Raw genomic sequence first — 19106 nt, 5'->3', positions numbered from 1 at the left:
GCACTATAACGCTTCCAAAGCTAGTTGCTAGTATTGGTTTAAAACCTTCTTCATGATCATTTATTTCAGAATTCTGTAGGATGTATGTGTGCATCATCTATTTGGTCAGAATGCTGTTTAATGTCCTTAACAACGCCATAATAAATAGGGTTTCAATTAATTATGTGGGCCATCATAATGGTTGATAGTCACCATAGTTTTGATCTCGTTTGGTCTCATTTATTCTCACAGGAGGAGGCATGCCCTCCACAGTAGTGACTCTACGTCCACTTCTTCAGAAGACGAGAATTTTCAAACGAGGAGGCGTAAGAGCAAAAGTAAGAGCAGGAGCAGGTCTGTCACCAGGTGAGAGTCGGGCACAGTACAAACTCAAATGCTCAATTAACATGTTTCGCCCCCACAATAATACGATTGTTTAATTAAGTGTTTGCTCTTACTGTTCAATCGTTTAACAAAGCATATTGTGATTAGAATTAGAATCTGTTATGTGAATGTTTTAAAAATAAAATGATTTTTTTTCTCCAGATGTCTGCCGATGAACATTGTGAAAAAAGACTTGCTGGGAATTCACAAAGATCGCATGAAAACTGGAGCAAGTCTTGCTGATGTTGATCCCATGCACATTGACAAAACGGTGAGGATTGAGGGCTGCAAATGTGAATATTTAAATACCTACAAAGTGATAGTCTCTTAAATTTGACATCACAGAAAAGTGTCTTAAAGTGAAAGTGTGAAATAAACTTAATTACATAAACATAATTAGACTCATTAGCAACGCCCTAACAACGAAAATGCTTTTATTTGGCAATCGCCGGTATTCTTCAGAATTACGTCATAAACAGAACAACGCGCTGCCAGTTGCCATTGAAATGCATTGCTTGCTGTCAGGTGAGCCGCTAAATTGACATTGTTGTTGCGCTTTAAGGTGAAATTCCTCACCACTATGTGGCGATACATTGCTCACATTCTGGCGAGCATCTTTTTTGAGTGGCCAAAGCAAAAAAAAGTGGGGAAATAAATTATAAAATGTGAGACTCAAATTCGAGTTAAGCAATTTAGGAGATAAAAAATTACCGTATTTTCTGGACCACAGGGCGCACTTTAAAGTCCCAAACCTTCCCCAAAGTAAACGAGGCGCCTTGTAATGTGACACGCCTATTACATGGACTGGGCATCTCTCAACATCGACCCTTTTTCTCATTGGGATATTTGGAGTGCATGTTAGCACACCATGCTGGTCAAAGACTGAAACATCCATGCTTCGAATTGACTGTGACTAATACATTATGTGACTGCTGTGTTTGGGTGATGGTGTTGGAGAAAGCTGGACAAAAGGGCAGCTGTCCACACAATGTCTTATCATTCATGTTATTGCAAGCGAGAAACGTCACAGGTTTAGACAACAGACAAAAAGCCCAAAGCACAACATGCACATCTCTCTTTACAGCCATGTGATTGGCTGAGGCTGCGTGGCTCCCAAGAAGCCATTGCTATAATCTTTTTGTGTTATTTTTATTTCTTTTGCGGATATAAATGGCATGAGAGATGCATGTTTTGTGTTAATCTTATTTCTTTGTTTCATTGTTTGCTTGTATGCTAAGTTTTTTTGGTTTTGATTTGAAACCTTGACTCTAAGAAGTGGTGGTGAACAGTGAAGTCCCTCCCCTGATGTTGTAATGACATTGCTCTCTGGTTAGAGTCAATGTTATTGGCAGCATTCCTTATGGTGGTGCCATGACATGTCTCATTGGTCTGAGGTGATCCCTCTGGCAGCAATCCCTTATTTGTGTGAGTACTGACGAGCTAGCATCGTGGCGTGCCTAGTATAAGTATACTGAACTAGCACCCTCAACTGGTGTTGCGCCCTTTGATGCAAGTGCGTCTTATGGCCGTAAAAATACGGTATTTTATTTATTTTAAATCTTTTTATAGATTCTTCACTATCAAAAACAAAACACTTGTAAGCATGCAATACCGCATTTCTACATTAGTGCATTCTTGTGTGCGAGATATATATATATATATATATATATATATTTATATATTTATATATTTATATATATATATATATATATATATTTTTTTTTTTTTTTTTTTTTTTAACCTGAGTGCTCAATGCTTTGTCTGAAGGTACCAAGCGTTCCAATATGAAACACTGGAGTACCATATATTCAACAATCTTTTGCAAACAAAAGAATGAGTGAACTCTTTTTATTTATTCAGAGCACAAAGCAGGAAGGTTTGATTTAAAGCATATAGCCTTTTGGCCTGGTTTTGAAAAAGTTTATTTTTGGCCTCTCATGTCACACACATTCTGAAAATTAACACTTTCAAGCCTGTCATCCCTTTAAAGTCTATCATCTTTTTGAAACAAGTCCCCTCCTGTAAACCAGTTCAGCAGAAGACGCCAGAAGGTCTCCTTGGAGGCAGAGCGGAGACCCAGCATAACCCACGGGAGTCTCTTGACCTACATGTTGTCCATGACGATGTCATAGAACAATGAAACTGAAGCAGGTAACCCAGGATTGCAATGAATACCCTTGCCACTTTTGCTGTGAGTGAAGCCGCTTTTTGCGCTTTGACATGGAACACAAGAGCCAGTCCATGTCCTGATGTCTTTCCTGAGGCCTGGTCAGATGAACTTGGCCCCCACCAGCTTCGTGTAAGCCTTCACACTTTGGTTGGAAAGGCAATGGATGGTGTGAAAAACATGGCACTGCTAGCCATTACGTACCATGGGGCGTGGTTGGCCGGTGGAGACATCAGAGGTAATCAACTGTAACGTCCTCCAGATGGAGTCTAGTGGCGACTGTATGGTCTGCTTTAATGTGAGAGTCAACAGCCATGGCAGCAAGTGCTGAATGTCTGTAGTTAACTCAGATATGGCAGTGTGTGGACAAACCTTTGGTGGTTGGCCAGCAGAACCCTGTCCGCTTCCTCAGCAAGCGTATGGTAGTTTTTGTAGGAGGTGAAGATGGAAATGGCTGGTGTGGTGCGCACCGGCACTGAAAGCTACCGCAGGGAACAGGAATGAAGAATCAAAAGAGTCCAGCACAGCAGGCATCTTTTCCATCAATTTGGTTGGCTTGCCATCGCTGAGGCTGTTGAGGGACAGCAGGTGGGTCTGCCATCTCCAGAGCCTTAGAAGGAATGTTGAGCGCCGATGGTGGTGGAGCATCCAGCAGCGCCATTGCTCTGGCTGTCATTGAGATATCAATGCTGCTACCAGATAGTATTTAGTAACATCCCGTGTTATTCCGCTGAGCTAGAACTGGACTTTGATGTGCTGCAACCATGGCTGTGGGCTGTGTTAAGGCAAGTCGGCCAAATTGACCGTTGCGGCATTGCTTGTAGAGAAATTCGCTTTATTGCTCACGTCATGGTCACCAATTGTGGAGATGCGATAAATGACGATACGAAGACAAGTCAATGTCAATGTGACCTTCAGGCTATGCGCGCACTGTATTTTAATTCAGAATTTTAAAAAAAATTGCCCCCTCTTTTTTTTTTTTGACTTAACAGATTTATTTTTTTATTCATGGAGTGTGAACAAATTCCGTTGTTTTTTTTTTGCCTCTTTGGTATGCAAATGTAAATCGGATATGAATGCGATGCGTTTGCAGCGTCAACGCTCATCTGGACACATCGGACCAATAAGTCATCAAATGCCCAATTTGCGTTCCCCGTGGATGGAAATGGTACTCAGGAGAGCATAAACCCAAATCTTCTCTCTGTTACTCCTGTCTAGTCTATAATTCCTTTCAAGACTATCATCCCTTTGAATCAACCCCACTCTCTTAAAAGTAAATGGTCAGGGTGAATGTCTCCGCTTTGTGGGTCAACAAACAGCAAATTTTACAAATGGTAGTTACAGGATTTTTTAAAATTTTGTTTATCTGCTCAAAAAATAAAATGGACGTGATAGTTTTTTGACCCATTCTATAAAGCCTAAATTACCCCCCTTTTTTTTTTTTTTTTTTTAATTTTACATTTTTCATCAGCAATCAGTCGCGTTGATTTATTCCCTCTGCTGTCAGTCACCTTGCTCGGATCTGTGGGAGTTGGCACTCACACGTACACTAGGAGATGCAAAGACTTTTGAAAACTGAACGATTTGGTTCAGCTGTTTCATTTGAAGTCTTCTTTTACTCTGACAGAAAGTATGTGGTGTGTTAATATTTGCTGACGTGTCTTTTTTTTAACACAAGCAGGATTTTGGATTTAAAAAAAAAAAAACATTAACCGATCACAAGATGGAGCATTTTTTCTATGTCAACAACTTGTTTATTATTGTCTTGTACTTGTACAACTGTTTGCAGGGCATTGGGACCGAACAGTGGAAATTCAAATTGAGGGCTTTGGAAATGCAATGGGAAAAAGAAAAACATAATTTGAGCCAACTTTACAAAAATGCTAATATGCTTCAATATTTGGAAAGTCATATATATATATATACTTATGTATATATGGTGCTATATTGTGGCATAAATGTATATTGTGATAATTTCTGAGAAAATATCATCCTGAAGAATTTAATCGCGATAGACCTTTCTTCTGCTTTCTGGGACTAACAGGTGCGCTTTGACAGTATTGGTGGTTTCAGCAGACACATTTCTTCCCTGAAGGAGATGGTGGTGTTCCCTCTACTTTACCCAGAAGTCTTTGAGAGGTTCCACATACAGCCACCGAGGTAAATAGTGTTCATTTGTTCACCTTAGGTTGTCTTTAAAGGCAGTTATGTTGTAATCCATCCATCCATTATCAAAGTCGCTTATCTGAAACTAACCATCTTTAAAGTGTTTTTGAGCTGTTATGAGAGCACTGACGCGATAATGTTCCCTTAATATAGATTTTCCAACCAATTTCCTGTATTGACTGTTCTCTCAAACTAACTTGATCAATTATAAAACACTGCTCGACATGTTTTTCTTTTGGCTTGTAGGGGCTGTCTATTTTACGGTCCCCCGGGCACTGGCAAAACGCTGGTAGCTCGAGCATTGGCCAATGAATGCAGTCAGGGAGAAAGAAAGGTGTCGTTCTTTATGAGGAAAGGTGCTGATTGCCTCAGTAAGTGGGTTGGAGAGTCTGAGAGACAGCTACGCCTTCTGTTTGATCAGGTGAACAAAACACAGACATTTCATCTTTCGTCAAGCTTTGCTTAATACAATCAAAAAGATTGCTTTTTTCACCTTACATTTCTTGCCATTTACCATATTGCACTTAAATAAGATTCCCCTCTGACATCACATCCTCTATATCATCTAGGCGTACCAAATGCGTCCATCTATCATTTTCTTTGATGAAATTGATGGTTTGGCTCCGGTCAGGTCCAGTCGACAAGATCAGATTCACAGGTGAGCTTCGCTTTTTGAGATGACAAGAGTGCTTTTGTGGGTATTTCATTTTGTATTTTTGGCAATCTCTGTTCTAGGGGAATTTATTTTTCTAATTTTTGACAATGTTCTAGTTCATCCCACAGGTATCAAGTTTCTCCATCGCAAAGTCATTATAGCATGTATTTATTGTTTTATTATTTTCAAACTGGTCCCAAGTATAAAATAGTCCAAAGTAAGGCTGCCACTAACAATTATTTTGCTAGTTGACTAATCACTAACAGTCGTCCCGATTTGTCAACTAATCGGAACAGTGAATCGCCCCATAATTGCACAAGCAAGCAGCTGCTCTTATATGATTTTCTGTAGCTTACAGCTAGAATTCTTTAATATGTACACATGTATAACAAAGACAATTAAGATGATAGTATATTCAATTTGTATTATACTTTGCAGCTTGTACCAGCATTCCTGACATGTTTTTAAATGATGGCAGCAACTGAAATTGAAGGCGGTACTATAGCCTTAAAATCTTTTGTTTAGTGGGTTGTACAGTGGAACCAAAAACTACACTATGCCGAGTTACAATAATACTATGAAACTATCTGCAAATTAATTAAAAAAGAAATACATTTTACTCTTCTTGGGCACCAATTCTTTTCTTTACGTAGAAGGGAGTGAAATCATATGAACTAAAATTAAGGAAATGCAATGAGTGAGAGTAAACTAAAATAAACATGTTACTCCTTTCGAGTTCAATCAAGGCTCAACTTCGTTCTTCGGTTTTAACAGACATTTAATGTTGTCGACATGTCTTTTTACATGGTAAAACAACACCCCAACAATGCCGTCGGAACTAAGAAAACAGCAACATAAATGCAATTACCACACAAAATAAGGATGGCTCACAAAACCAATAAAGAAAGTAAATAGCACAATAGTCACCTCATTGGCCACATTCACTCAAAAGGAATAAAGGTTTACAAATCTTCACACAAAACGTGACTTTTCGTCTTGCCTTCTCTTCAGGGTACATTGCCTCTTGTGGCCATTGTGTGCGTCAATGCCCATGTCCCTAAACAACAGTTTATACATGTGGAACAAAAAATAAGTTCCCCCCTCTTTACTACGATTTTAAACCAAAACACCTGAAAATTATACCTTAGTTTACATTTACACACAAAATAATGTCTTTATTCAGTGTACTTTTGAACCACATTAAAACTATGAAATAAAGGAATGAAATAAATGAGATTTGCCTTTGACGGCAGCTACAAAACACTTGTTTTAATTTTGTTTTGATTTAACCTTTATCCAAAATATTTTGTTTTGTTCGTCTAGTATGCATAACTTGATCTACACATTCAAAAACTAAAGATTAGGAGCGACATCATTTTTTTTTTTTAAGAACTTTTGTATATTTCTGTCAACTGAGGTAGGTTATGTCTTTCATGTGTTGCCGTTAAGGACGTATGGCAAATAGGTCTTGTTGTTTACTATAAGTACTGAGAACACAACACTCTGTGTATGCTGGCGAGTGACCAGGAGGTAGCGCATGTGCTCTTGCTGGTCGACGTCTACCTCTGTTCCGGTTTTTGACTCATTCACTCCAGCCGCGTAAAGAAAAAAATGGATCTTTGACGTCTTTAGCCGTCAATGGTAGTAAATGAGTTAATAAACGTGAGATCGCTGAGTAGTGCTGCCATAATCCACAGTCGACACAACAATATGTTGGCGTACCACAACAGGACATTTGTGTGTTGTTCCATCACATGTGTGCTATAACTACAGCTAGCTTCCAGAAACAAATGTCACTATGTCAGGCATCAGCCGCAACGTGCTTCCTTTTTAGATGCCCGTTTATCACTGCTGTGCTGCTATGAAACGGCGGTTTACGTTGTTGGAATTTGTCTTTATATCAATGTTAGAATTTAACTTTAACCCAATGTAAACTCAAATTAGTAATCTGACTCCAATTTGCGACCTTACCCAACTCTCACTCATCCAACAATATGCGCGCTCGTTCTGCAATAGAAAGGTATCAGGAAGCCGGCATTTTCACACACGAAGTGGATTTATTCCCAATACAGATTTTCTACATGGCACCTAGATCTCGGATCCCTCTCAATACAAGTCTACACCTCTCTTGCCACCAGCGAATGTGTTCTACCTCCGAGTTGCCCAGTCCTGATTCATACTATACAACATGCAAAATGGCACAGACAAAGGCATCCTGGCATGATTCTATTGGCTATGTGTATTGCAGTTAACTTTAGCTCGCTCTCATTGGTCTTTCTCCTCCCGCCGAATCCCGTGGCTCCTCCTGCGTGCGATCCCCCGATGGCCGCTCCTTCCCGGAGTCATCTCGTCTCGCTCAGCACCTTCTGTTTCTAAAACATTCCATTCTTGCACAACCCCCGCAACCAGTTTCGCGCCACCAGTCACACTCTCAGCATTTTACAATATCACATTTTCATACATTGGATGCACCAACATCTAATGAACTATGTTAAGCTCAAACTCTCATATTCCTTTAATAGTCAAAAGTATGAAATCCTTTAAGTGTAACTGAAGTTTAGACCATGCTAATGACCAGACACTCAGGAGAGGAATGCAGGAAGATTAGATCACAGCTGCACCACAGGAGGTGTGAACGAGACCCCTCTGAAACAATGGACTTCCATGCCAGGATCACAAAAGTGGCTCCGAGCAGTCTAACCTTTGTTCAGTTTTAAATTGACTGCCATTTACATTATCCTTTAACGTCGGATTTGGCTATTTCGTGAAATAAGACCAAACTTTCAGACTCTGTTGCTAACGCTATCATGGGCGTAACTCAAGGCATCCACAATGCTTGTGTTATACATCACAGATGACCCGGATACCACTAAAGCGCATAGTTAAATATGTAAATGAAATGACTTGTCGACTATCAAAGTAAATTGTCTTTGATTTTGATTGTCGGCGTGATTAGTTGACAAATCTTGGCAGCCCTAGTCCAAGTCCAAAGTATCTATGTTGGGAGGAAAAAAGTCAGATTCAGAGCACCCTAAATTGATGAAATGAGGTTACTAAAGACTTCTGTCAACTTGGTGTATACAACTATGTTGATCATGTATATGTGAGTCATGCTGTTGTATGTCCAGTTGTCCACAATATCGCATGGAACAGTTAATATTATCTTTGTAGTACCACCCTGATTCAGGACACGCCGTTCTTGCTGCTTGGAAACTGCATCCAGTAAACTTTTGTTGAATTACTTGATGTGTTTCTTAGTTCTTTACTGGTTCAAATGTTTCATTATTGTGTCTATAGTTCCATTGTGTCAACTCTTCTGGCCCTCATGGATGGATTAAATGGCAGAGGAGAGATTGTGGTGATTGGTGCCACCAACAGACTGGACTCCATTGATCCAGCTCTCAGACGCCCGGGCCGTTTTGACAGAGAGTTCCTATTTGGCCTCCCCGACCGAGAGGTACTGACAAAGCTGAAGCGATATCAACTTGCACTTCAGGAACAGTACTTGGCTCAATTAATTTTGTAAATTTAATTGAACCTCGCTTTATCTGTGTGGGTAGATGCATGTCATGGTTCTGTACATCGATGGGTAAAGTACTCTGTCATTCAGGAAAAGTTCAATTACATATGTAAAAATGTCACAAGTAAATGTACTAATTCAAATAATTTCTCGAGTAAAAAAAAAAAAAAAGTACAGGCTCTAAAATAAACTAGAAGCATGCAAACAAAAAGTATTTTTATCACGTTTCCTCCTCACATCGTATCATTTGAAGGCTGTTAAAAGTTGGAAAATTGTGACTTAACTCCCTTTGCTTTCCAATTGAAACGGAAGCGCGTTTCAAATCATCTGACGGACTGACGATTGCAATTTGGTTCAGCTTGCAAAAAAATGACGGACGGACGGACAGTGCTCAGTGCGTATGACGGGGTGAAAATGTTTACATTAATGTAAAGGTTACATTGAGTGTAAATCAATTAGTCGTGCGTAGAGAGAACGTAAATGATGCCATTTTGCTCTGAGTAGGTGTATATATTTAATACTTTGTTCCTCAGATTTCAAAGCCGCCGACTTTGGCCTGTTCTCCCAAGGCGATGACGCAGTGTTGATGTGGCTTTGAAGCCTGAGTAGACAGGGCTCGGACAGCAGAGTTGCTGCCATCATGACACAAAAACAGATTCCACAAAACAAAATAACAATATCAACAATATAGGGTAATATGGCACGATTCTAAAATTGTTGTGATGAGGACCCACCTCTTTGTGGGACTCGTACTGCAGAATTTTGCAAATGTGTCCCTGAAATACTTTTTGGGAAGACCGGAAAGCAGGATTTTCAGGGCTAAAAAGCCCCATTCAGGGCTTACACTAGTCAATACGATTGTAATAACAGCATGCATCAGCGTCTCTGTGTAGGTATGAGAGAATGGGGTGGCCTCTAGTGATGTTCTTTAAGTGATAAAAAAATGTATATATTTTCACCCTGATTCTTCACTTGTGTGGATGGGTTCAAAGAAAGTGACTGTAGTCTTGGTAATAGTTTCTCTCTCTGTGCCTTCGGACCTATGATTATATTTTAGATTTGTCCTGGTTGCGCTTGGAGAATTTTTTCTGCCATCCAGGATTTGACATTTAAGATACAGTTAAAAGTTCATCCATTGGCCTTGTCTCACTAGGAGACCGAGATGAGTGTGACTGTGAAAGTTGTAACTGAGCACATGGTTACAAATCAGTGGGCCTAAATAGAATCCTAGGGCATTTGATTTTATGGGCCTTAGAGAGGATGCCCCATCGCCCAGCCCTACTTCTGGATTGTACTTGTCAATTTGCACGTCATGTTCAAAGCTTTTTTTCTCCATGGCTCATGTTTCAATTGTTATCATGCCTTACAAACTAAAAAAATGTAAAAGTAAAAAGTGAACTGATAAATACTCAGTAAATTACAAAGTACTGGGGGAAAAATACTTGAGTACAGTAACCAAGAATTTGTACTTGGTTATTTCCCATCTCTTTTCCCTTAATACCAATGCTATGATCTCATTTTGTCTGGCAGGCTAGACGGGACATTTTGAAGATCCACACCAGACTGTGGACACCACCTCTTTCTAACAGTTTCGTAGAAGAGCTGGCTGATAAGTGTGTCGGTATGTTTGCAAATGCTGACATTGCTGTAGTTATGGTTTTTGAGGAATATTTGCCACGGGCTGCTAAAACAACGGGTGACAGTCCTGGAATTAGCCCATGTGCTGAACTTTGGAAATGCTTGCTATCGGAATAGTATTTGTCTTTGAATAGGAATATTAAAAGTTTGTTTTATAATTGTCTCTTGTGGTCAGTGTCAATAAATTGTCTTTCCATTATAGGTTATTGCGGAGCAGACATTAAAGCGGTGTGTTCGGAGGCAGCATTGTGCGCACTACGGCGCCGCTATCCACAAATTTACTCCTCATCACAGAAACTTGTGCTTGATGTCGAATCTATCGCAATCACAGCTAAAGACTTCATGTCCGCCATGTCAAAGATGGTGCCCGCTGCACAGAGGTATAGCCACTAATTACATTTTTCTTTTTTTGTATGTTAAATTATTACATAAAATGCATAATGCTCAAATGTTCTAATGACACCGTCAACGGCAAATTTTAATTGGAGATGGTGACCGCCAATGGAGGCAACTTTATAGTATGTGGTGGTAAAAATATCTTCCTGCCTCACAAGCGTGAGTACTAAGGATGTAACGATTCACTCAAACCCTGATTCGATTCGATTTTTAGATTCGATTTTCAGTTCTCGATTTCTTCTTTTTTCTTTTCTTTTAATTGCTGCCATGCTTGTCTCTGGCTTGTGTGGTGCTGCAGCCATTCACAAACACAATTTGCATTGATGTTTGGAGCAAGCGTGTAACAGTTTAGTGTATTTTAAATGGGACATAAACACACTGCGCGGAGTTACACTAATTCTATGAAACCACCGATAAATACTAAAAGAAATACTTCAACATATTTCACTTTATTTTGGCACGATCCCATTTTTATAACGTAGACGGGACTGAAATAATCAGAATGAAATTTAAGGAAATATACTGTGCTAAATAAAACTAAAATAAATACTTGAATTTATTTTTTGTTTGGTTTTTATTTAACCTTAATACAAAACATTTTGCTTTGCTTCTCTAGTATGCGTAATATACCCATTCAAAATGTGGTATGTGCCTGAAAAAAAAAAATTAAGATTAGGAGGAACATTTTAACGTCTTCCAAAAACATGTTATCAGAAGTTAGTTTAGTCTTAATATCATTATTATTATTATAACACAGCTACTGTGGGCTAACGCCAAGAACAGAGCATCAACCATTTCTCATCAAGAGTCACACGGAACTCTCGCTCTCTCTCACCCCTTCCGACCCGCGAGTAGCGTGATGCACTCATAAAACTCGGAAATATCATAGCTCATCAAAAACAACTGTTACCACAATAAACAGTCATAACCCATTTTGTTACAATATGTTCTAGCTATGCAAATGTGGATATTCTAACGACCTAGGTAGATTCTGTTTTATTTTTGGATGTTACCGTAAATGGCTTGTGCCAAATGGGTCATGGCCGTGTTACTTTGAATAGTGAGTTTCCGAGGTCACAAACCCAACACTCGGTGCGTGGTCGCGCGTTAGCGCGTGTGCTCTTGCTGTTTTAATGGCAAACAAAACATGGATGTACAAAAGTTTTGGTTTTTAATAAATGTGAATTTGGTGACTAAAACACAGTAGACGCTACAAAATGTTAGTACCACAACCGTAAATCTAGGCGGTGTTCCATCGGACGTACACAGTAGTCTGTGTATGGTAACAACAGCTAACTTCAATACACGACTGTCCCTGTCAGAAATTAAATCGGGCATCAGCCGCAATGTTCTTCCTTTTTAATTGCTCATTTACTACCACTGTGCTACTATGAAAAAAGGTTTCCATAGTATTAAGTATTTGTGGGTATGCTGTCTGTTCACATTAGAGAGATTAGAGAGTGGCTTTGGTTAACATGGCATTGCAAAGCGATCTTATTTTTTTTTTAATATTGATGCATATTATAATATCGATATTAAATCTATTTTTGATTAGTCTTTACATCCCTCGCAGGTACATGTTTTAAATCACGATGCACCTGATCATCTTTGATCCGTGATTCATACGGATCACTCGTCACGGTTTGGGCCACATATGGTCCGCGGATTACTTGGTTCAAACGCAGGCAAATTGAAAACCAAGGAACTGCTTCTTTACTGACGATAACTTGGCCCATTTATACCATCAAGCTAGCAAGGCTTGGACCAAACCTGTGCAGTGCAACCAACCAAAAAAGTTGGTTAGTGCCTGTGCTACCAGTGCAGAAGTTAAGTGTAGTGCCCTGCTTCGTGTCCTTACACATATTTTTTGCTTTCATTATTTATTTAACTCACTGATGAGCGATCGTGCAAAGCCCAATGTTATACATGTTTGCGAATCCATCCAGTTTAGAATAATTCTGAGCAAAAAACATAAATTATATTAAATACATTTAGAGAGAGAAAGAAAATATTTGTTTTTGTACATAAACGTGCTGCTGAATGTAATCCATTAGGGCTGTCGTGTCTCCAGCCAAGGCTCTGATGCCCGCAATTCGTCCATTACTGAGTGCCGCCCTGCAGGAAATCCTCCACACCGTCAGCAAAGTGTTCCCACACGCTGAGCAGGGCTGTAAAAGGAAGAGAACACAAGGTATGGGTCGTTTTAAAACGTACACACTTTTCTTCAGTCAGTCTTCAGAACTGTGTGTGTCTCCAGATCCGTCTTGTGTGTCTGAGGATGACCTAATGTTCAGTGAAGATGAGGAGCGATCTAGTGGACAAACCCCTCAAAAGAAGACTGTCTCAAGGGGAATCCTCAGCATTGAAAGGTTTAATTGCTGTCATATCTGTGATTTGTTGAATGATCTCTCAAAGGGCTCACCCGATGTTATCCTTTCTCAATCTATGCATAGAAGTGCGTTGAGCCAGCCAACCTCTTACCGTCCCAGGCTCCTTTTGGAGGGCCGACCTGGCTCAGGTCAAAGCTCCCATCTGGCTCCTGCTGTTCTCCACTCGCTTGAGAAATTCACAGTGTACACACTAGACATGGCAGTGCTATTTGGAGCCAGTGCAACCGCACCAGAGGAGACTTGTGCACAGGTAGATCAGAGCACTGTTAACAGTCACATAACGTTACCAGGTATCTGTTAAATACAGTATAATATATTGATACAGTTGTCTTTATTTTGTAAAAAGCTTTTGCCCCCCACCCCCAAAGACAAAAGAATTATATTGTCTAAAAAGGCCCGTTTAGGAATCAAGAATGCAATTCTACACAATATAAGGCAGGATACATTCTAATTTCGTACTTGATTAAGTCTATAAAATAACAAGGTATCCTGCCAGACATTTTTAGCTGAATGTTTTCTTATTATTTAATGACAAAAGTGTTTTGTAAAAAATGAGTTATTTAGCTCCTTTTTTGTTAGAATGAAAAACTGCAATTGAAGGCACACTCCCTTCCTTTCAACATGACAATATTGAAAAAGAAAGGAACCCAAGGAAAAGCTGAAAGAAAAGAAAAAACCCCTGTATCATTAAGTTGAGGACTCGTAGAGTGTACCGTAGACAATAGGCACTGTGTGTCACATGGCTAGTATCGTACTGTGAGTGGCTATAATTGGAGTCATGTAGATAGAAAATATGTCAACAGTCATCAGAGAGTACTGAAGAGTAATATGGGTCAGTTTTACAAACAGAGGAGCTTTATGGTTATGTCAACAGGAAAATATGTGTTTTCCTCTTAAATTTACTGCCGTCCTAAAATAGCTGTGACGAACTATAATTTAGCGATGATGGAAGCACTGATAACGATGGCGGCGCGATGGACTGACCATTACAGATGAATGGCTGCTGGGCCACTAGCAAATAACGGACTGGAAAAGTTTGCTGACCACCTCTGTTTATTCAATGGAATTTTCAATTCATAATTCTATTATATCTGATAGCCACAGCCCAACATGCAATTCTCCTATTGTGTTATTTTTGTTGCGTAGAAACTTTCAGGTACCTCGGATTAACTAGCAAAAAAAAAAATGCTCAAAATAAGAAAGTTGCTCCTCTAATGTAGCCCCTGATTAGCAAAACAAACAAGACAACAAAAAAATATTTTGAGCCTTGTGGTGAGAGTATTTACAATCAATCAGTTTTGGATGTGGGTGATGGGTGAATTGGTTTGTGTTTGAATAGAATGCAATAGAGCCCATTTCAAGCTTTGTCAATTTAAATACACGCTATTAAAACACCACTGGTGGCTTTTTGCAATCCCGAGAACATTTGTTGGCAAATGTTAGATTACAATTCATACTTACAGTTTGTTTTAATCACTCATCAATGAGCTGACCAGAGATCCCAACATTACTAATTCAAATAGGTGTCAATGTTGCAGCTTTGTCAAATTCAGTGGGTTCTTTACAATGAACATCACTGGCCAAAATGGCTGCCACAGAAAATGTAGCGAATGGGCCTGACAGCCTTCTTGCATGGTTACTGGGGATAAATGCGCTACAAACACTGTTTGCTCACAAATATCGTGTATTTCACGACCATAAGATGCACGGTATTAAAGGCACTTTCTCAGTTCCGGGGGCTATTTCTGTATTTAACACGTAAAGCTAGCCATATTATTGGACGTAGGCACTGCCAACTTTACAAAACAGGTAGCATGCAGGCACATTAAACGTACACTAGCATGCATGCTATAACATATGTTTTTAAAAAGGAAATGGGAGAAAAATATATATTTTTTTAGTATTTAACACAACAGGTTCCCCCCGTCAGTGTTGTCGTGCGGATCCTCAGAAATGATGCAGACTTTTGCGAAACCGTATAAGCAGACATGTTAGCGGCTAACTTTGCTACCCAAGCATCCACTATTCACAACAAGATAGTCACAACAACATTTACAACTTTCGGAACTCTGTTTCATACGAAAGGTGCGCCGCATCATTAGGCGCCCTGTCCACTTTGGAGAAAATTTAGGACTTAAGTGCGCCCTATGGTCGCGAATATACAGTATATGTAATCATATTCCTTGGACTGTCATACTTCACAGTGTGGCTTGATCGTCACATTTGATGCTGCAATTAGGTACAGTGGAAATCTCTGGTTACAAATGAACAATTTGGCTCTCGCTCATAATTTTAATATGATCCGAATTATGTTTTCATCCCAACATGAAATAAAATGTGAGCTAGACAATCTTCAGTGCAATTTTGTTTGTGGTTTGATATGTGCAGATAGATGGGTGTGGTGTTACATAATGTAATGTATTTCATTGAAATATTTGTTGCATGTTTCAATGCCTCAATATCATATGCTCTGCAGATTTTTGTTGAGGCCAAGCGGACCTCTCCCAGTGTCCTGTACATCCCCCACATTGGACAGTGGTGGGAAACTGTAGGTCCTGCATTAAAAGCCACTTTTCTCAGCCTACTTGGCTCCCTCCCTGCCTTTGCTCCTATACTGTTACTGGCTACCTGCAGTCTGCAGTACTCTGAACTCAGTTTTGAGGTATAATTGATTGGAGATACACCCCTTGGTCGTCAAGAAAGTTCCTTCACATCGCACTATTGTTTCACTGCAGGTTCAGGAGTTGTTTAAGGTGGAGTATGGGGAGGTTTACCATGTCCAAGCCCCCACCAGCCGAGAGAGAAGAAATTTCTTTGAGGACCTGATACTTAATCAGGCTGCCAAAGCTCCTGCCTCTAAAAAGAAATCCAGTGAGACAAACGGGGCATTTCATTTTGTAGAGCGCATTATAATTTTACATTTAATTGAAAACAAACATTTGACTGTCCCTTATAGCTCCCAGCTCCTTGGAAGTGCTTCCTGTTGCTCCTCCTCTGCCGCCACGTCAGCTGGCAGAGCAGGAGGCCCGAAAACTGGCGGAACAAGAGGAAGACACCCTCAGAGAGCTCCGCCTCTTCTTGCGGGATGTCACAAACCGCCTGTCCCAAGATAAACGCTTCAAGGCTTTTACCAAGCCTGTGGATTTGGAGGAGGTGGTCATTCCTCTGTTATTCCTTAAATGATAATCTGCGTGATTGCATTGCTCACCCAGTCATTTAATATTGAAAGATTTCACTTTGATTTCTCCTCTGGGGGGCGCCAAAGTAAGAGTTTAAAGTTACCTGCTATATTAACTTTGAGTTGTTCTGTTTGTACTTTACTCTCACTTTATCTAGGTTACAGATTATGCTGCTGTGATAAAGAAGCCTATGGACCTGTCAACTGTGCTTTCAAAGATTGACCTCCATCAGTATGTAACGGTCAAAGACTTTCTCCAAGATGTAGATCTCATTTGGCAGAACGCACTTGAGTACAATCCAGACAGGGACCCCTCAGGTACACAGTCGAGTTAGATAAAGGACTGATTAGATGGCACAGATCCCTTTTGTTTTTAAGATACCTTTTTTTTTTTTTTCATCAGACCGCCAGATTCGGCATAGGGCCTGCGCACTTAAAGACACAGTGCATGCCATCATACGACATGAATTGGATGAAAATTTTGAGAAGATTTGTGATGAAATCAAAGATTCACGCATCAATAGAGGTCTGTGTGTGAGAGTAGTGATACCTTATCCAAGCAAGGTGACATAATATTCGCCAGCACCTGTATCGCTGTTTTCTAATTTGTTTTTGCCTTAATCTTGTTTGTCCGCAGGTTGCTCCACTGCACAGTACGCACCCTCCTTTTGCCATGTCCTCCCCAAACAGGCCAAAAATCTGACTGAGGCTAATAAGGTGGCAGAGAAGACTCCACAGAGAGAGCTGGTCAAAGCCACAACTCTGCTGACTCCTAGTACATCTTCCTCAACCTATATTACACCTAAAAGTACAGGTATTGGTTATGTGCATTTTTTAAATTGAATAAAAGTAAGATGCAACGATCAGTCCTAACAAATATCTGTAATGATCCTCCAGTGCAGAGGAAGAAACGTCGGAAGAGTCGATGGTCCTCTGGCTTCTATTCAAAGAAGGTGTCATCATCATCATCACACGTCTCCAAAGAGGACATGCACTTTGGCACTGATAACGACGATGAAGATGAAGAAACCGAGATAGAGAAAGGAATGATCACAGAGTTTGATGAAGAAGAAGACAAGGAGGTTAAAGCTACTTTAACGGATGGTATTCAGAGTGAATGTGAAAAAAGGAGTGCCGAGGACCAGACACAAAAATTTGTAAACAAAGATCAGTTGGCTTTAGAAGTTACAGCTCAGAACCCAGTTAATGTTGGGCACAACGCAACGGCCATTGAAGGACATAAGCTGGGAGAGATGGACGCCAGTTGTGGTCGAACATGCAAGCAAAACGTAACACAGGAATGCAACAGCAAGATTGCAGCACACGAACCTGAACCAATGGAGGTGGTTACCATTGACAATGCAAGCACAGAGCATACTGGAGCCCTCAGAGGAGATAAGGACTCCGGCGCAGGTTTGGGTTTGCAGCTGTAGTTCTCAGAAATTAGGGACGACTTAATTACTTTCCACAAAAGCCTCATTGTCCATCTTACTCCAAGCTATGTTCATGTTTTTCCATGTGATTCTGTGTTACATGTCATAGAGAGGAGAGAGAGGCGCATGACCCGGCCCTCAAAGACCACTGTTCACCAGCAGCAGTTTGATATGGAAAAAGCTCTGCAGGTCCGTGACCAGGAAAAACCTTTGCTTGTAGTGGACAGGGACAAATTAAAGGTACATTGTTGATTTATGCTCATAGTGTGCGATGTCATGTTTAAAAGATAAAATAGGATAACGTTGCCAGCATCATTTTGATTTTATTCTTATCAAGGAGCTATTGGACAAAGTTGTGACCAAGACTGATGGTTATGAGGTGCACAAGTTAGAGAAACTCTATGCTCTCCTCTGCCAAAGTGTCTACAGACACAGAAGAGACCATCATAAAGATGCATTAATAAGGGTTGGTATTGCATTTAAGTATGCTTATGATTGACACAATAGTCAATGATAAAAGTAATGTACATCTTCAGTAATTCTGTTGTGTTATTACTAACGCTGTCCTCCTTTGACATTTTCTTTCAATAGGAGTTGGAGCAGGAGATCAACGATTTCTGTTGACAATTCTAAAGGAACAATGTCATGTTTTTATGTTTTAATTACGCATACAATGCTTAATGGTGGTCAGCACCCTCAGCTGCAAAAACATTAATCAGTGGTTTTGTTCTAATACTTATGTCCATAAAGTCTTGTATTATCTCTTGTTTCTATTTAAATAAATTATATCCTCTTTATAAATAATGCTGCATATCTTGTGTTTTTTACCAACAAGTTGGAGCAATTGAACACCATACTCAAATTTATTGCTTCTGTGGAAACATGATTTTCTGTTCTTGAATACATGTGCTTGAGTGTTGACAGTGTTGACTTCGGCGAGAAACAAGTTGAAGCAAATTTAGATGTTACGATTCAGTTTATTGTTTATTCATGGTAATAATAGCAACACTTAAATTGTTTAAAATGATTTTTTTTAAATAATTTTTTAAAGGAGCCATGGTAATTAGGTACAACTAACAATGAACAACTGAAAACGTTAAGAAATGTTAGGGCCTGGTTTATTGAAAGGGAAAAAAGTGCAATGTCAGTCGTGTCCTCAAGTGGCTTCTCGTGCTGCCCTCGTAGGTCATGTAAGGACGT

The 19106-nt window shown here is 39.8% G+C and overlaps 1 protein-coding gene and 1 non-coding gene across 4 annotated transcripts in view; both read left to right on the top strand.

Moving 5' to 3' along the window:
* The window catches only part of atad2 (ATPase family AAA domain containing 2), a 28673-nt gene extending 9967 nt beyond the window's left edge, over positions 1-18706 (top strand). For all 3 annotated transcript variants that reach the window (XM_088307244.1, XM_088307243.1, XM_088307245.1), the window contains 21 exons: positions 232-345; positions 526-634; positions 4575-4690; positions 4943-5117; positions 5266-5354; positions 8649-8808; positions 10402-10492; positions 10712-10889; positions 12960-13096; positions 13163-13274; positions 13359-13545; positions 15772-15957; positions 16031-16166; positions 16252-16448; positions 16632-16791; positions 16877-16999; positions 17111-17287; positions 17371-17886; positions 18016-18146; positions 18244-18372; positions 18498-18706. In XM_088307244.1, coding sequence (XP_088163370.1) covers positions 232-345; positions 526-634; positions 4575-4690; positions 4943-5117; positions 5266-5354; positions 8649-8808; positions 10402-10492; positions 10712-10889; positions 12960-13096; positions 13163-13274; positions 13359-13545; positions 15772-15957; positions 16031-16166; positions 16252-16448; positions 16632-16791; positions 16877-16999; positions 17111-17287; positions 17371-17886; positions 18016-18146; positions 18244-18372; positions 18498-18530 — 3256 coding nt within the window. In that variant the 3' untranslated portion in view covers positions 18531-18706. The remainder of the gene's footprint in view (positions 1-231; positions 346-525; positions 635-4574; positions 4691-4942; positions 5118-5265; positions 5355-8648; positions 8809-10401; positions 10493-10711; positions 10890-12959; positions 13097-13162; positions 13275-13358; positions 13546-15771; positions 15958-16030; positions 16167-16251; positions 16449-16631; positions 16792-16876; positions 17000-17110; positions 17288-17370; positions 17887-18015; positions 18147-18243; positions 18373-18497) is intronic.
* On the top strand, positions 14829-14961 carry LOC148329601 (small nucleolar RNA SNORA5). Its single transcript, XR_015845724.1, has one exon. It is a non-coding gene; the product is annotated as a small nucleolar RNA SNORA5 (small nucleolar RNA).
* Positions 18707-19106: the final 400 nt, after the last annotated feature.

This window comes from Idiotropiscis lumnitzeri, chromosome 10 (assembly GCF_059441095.1).
Source record: "Idiotropiscis lumnitzeri isolate Australia: NSW breed Sydney's pygmy pipehorse chromosome 10, RoL_Ilum_1.0, whole genome shotgun sequence".
NCBI lineage: Eukaryota > Metazoa > Chordata > Actinopteri > Syngnathiformes > Syngnathidae > Idiotropiscis > Idiotropiscis lumnitzeri.
This window is presented reverse-complemented; position numbering and strand designations above follow the sequence as displayed.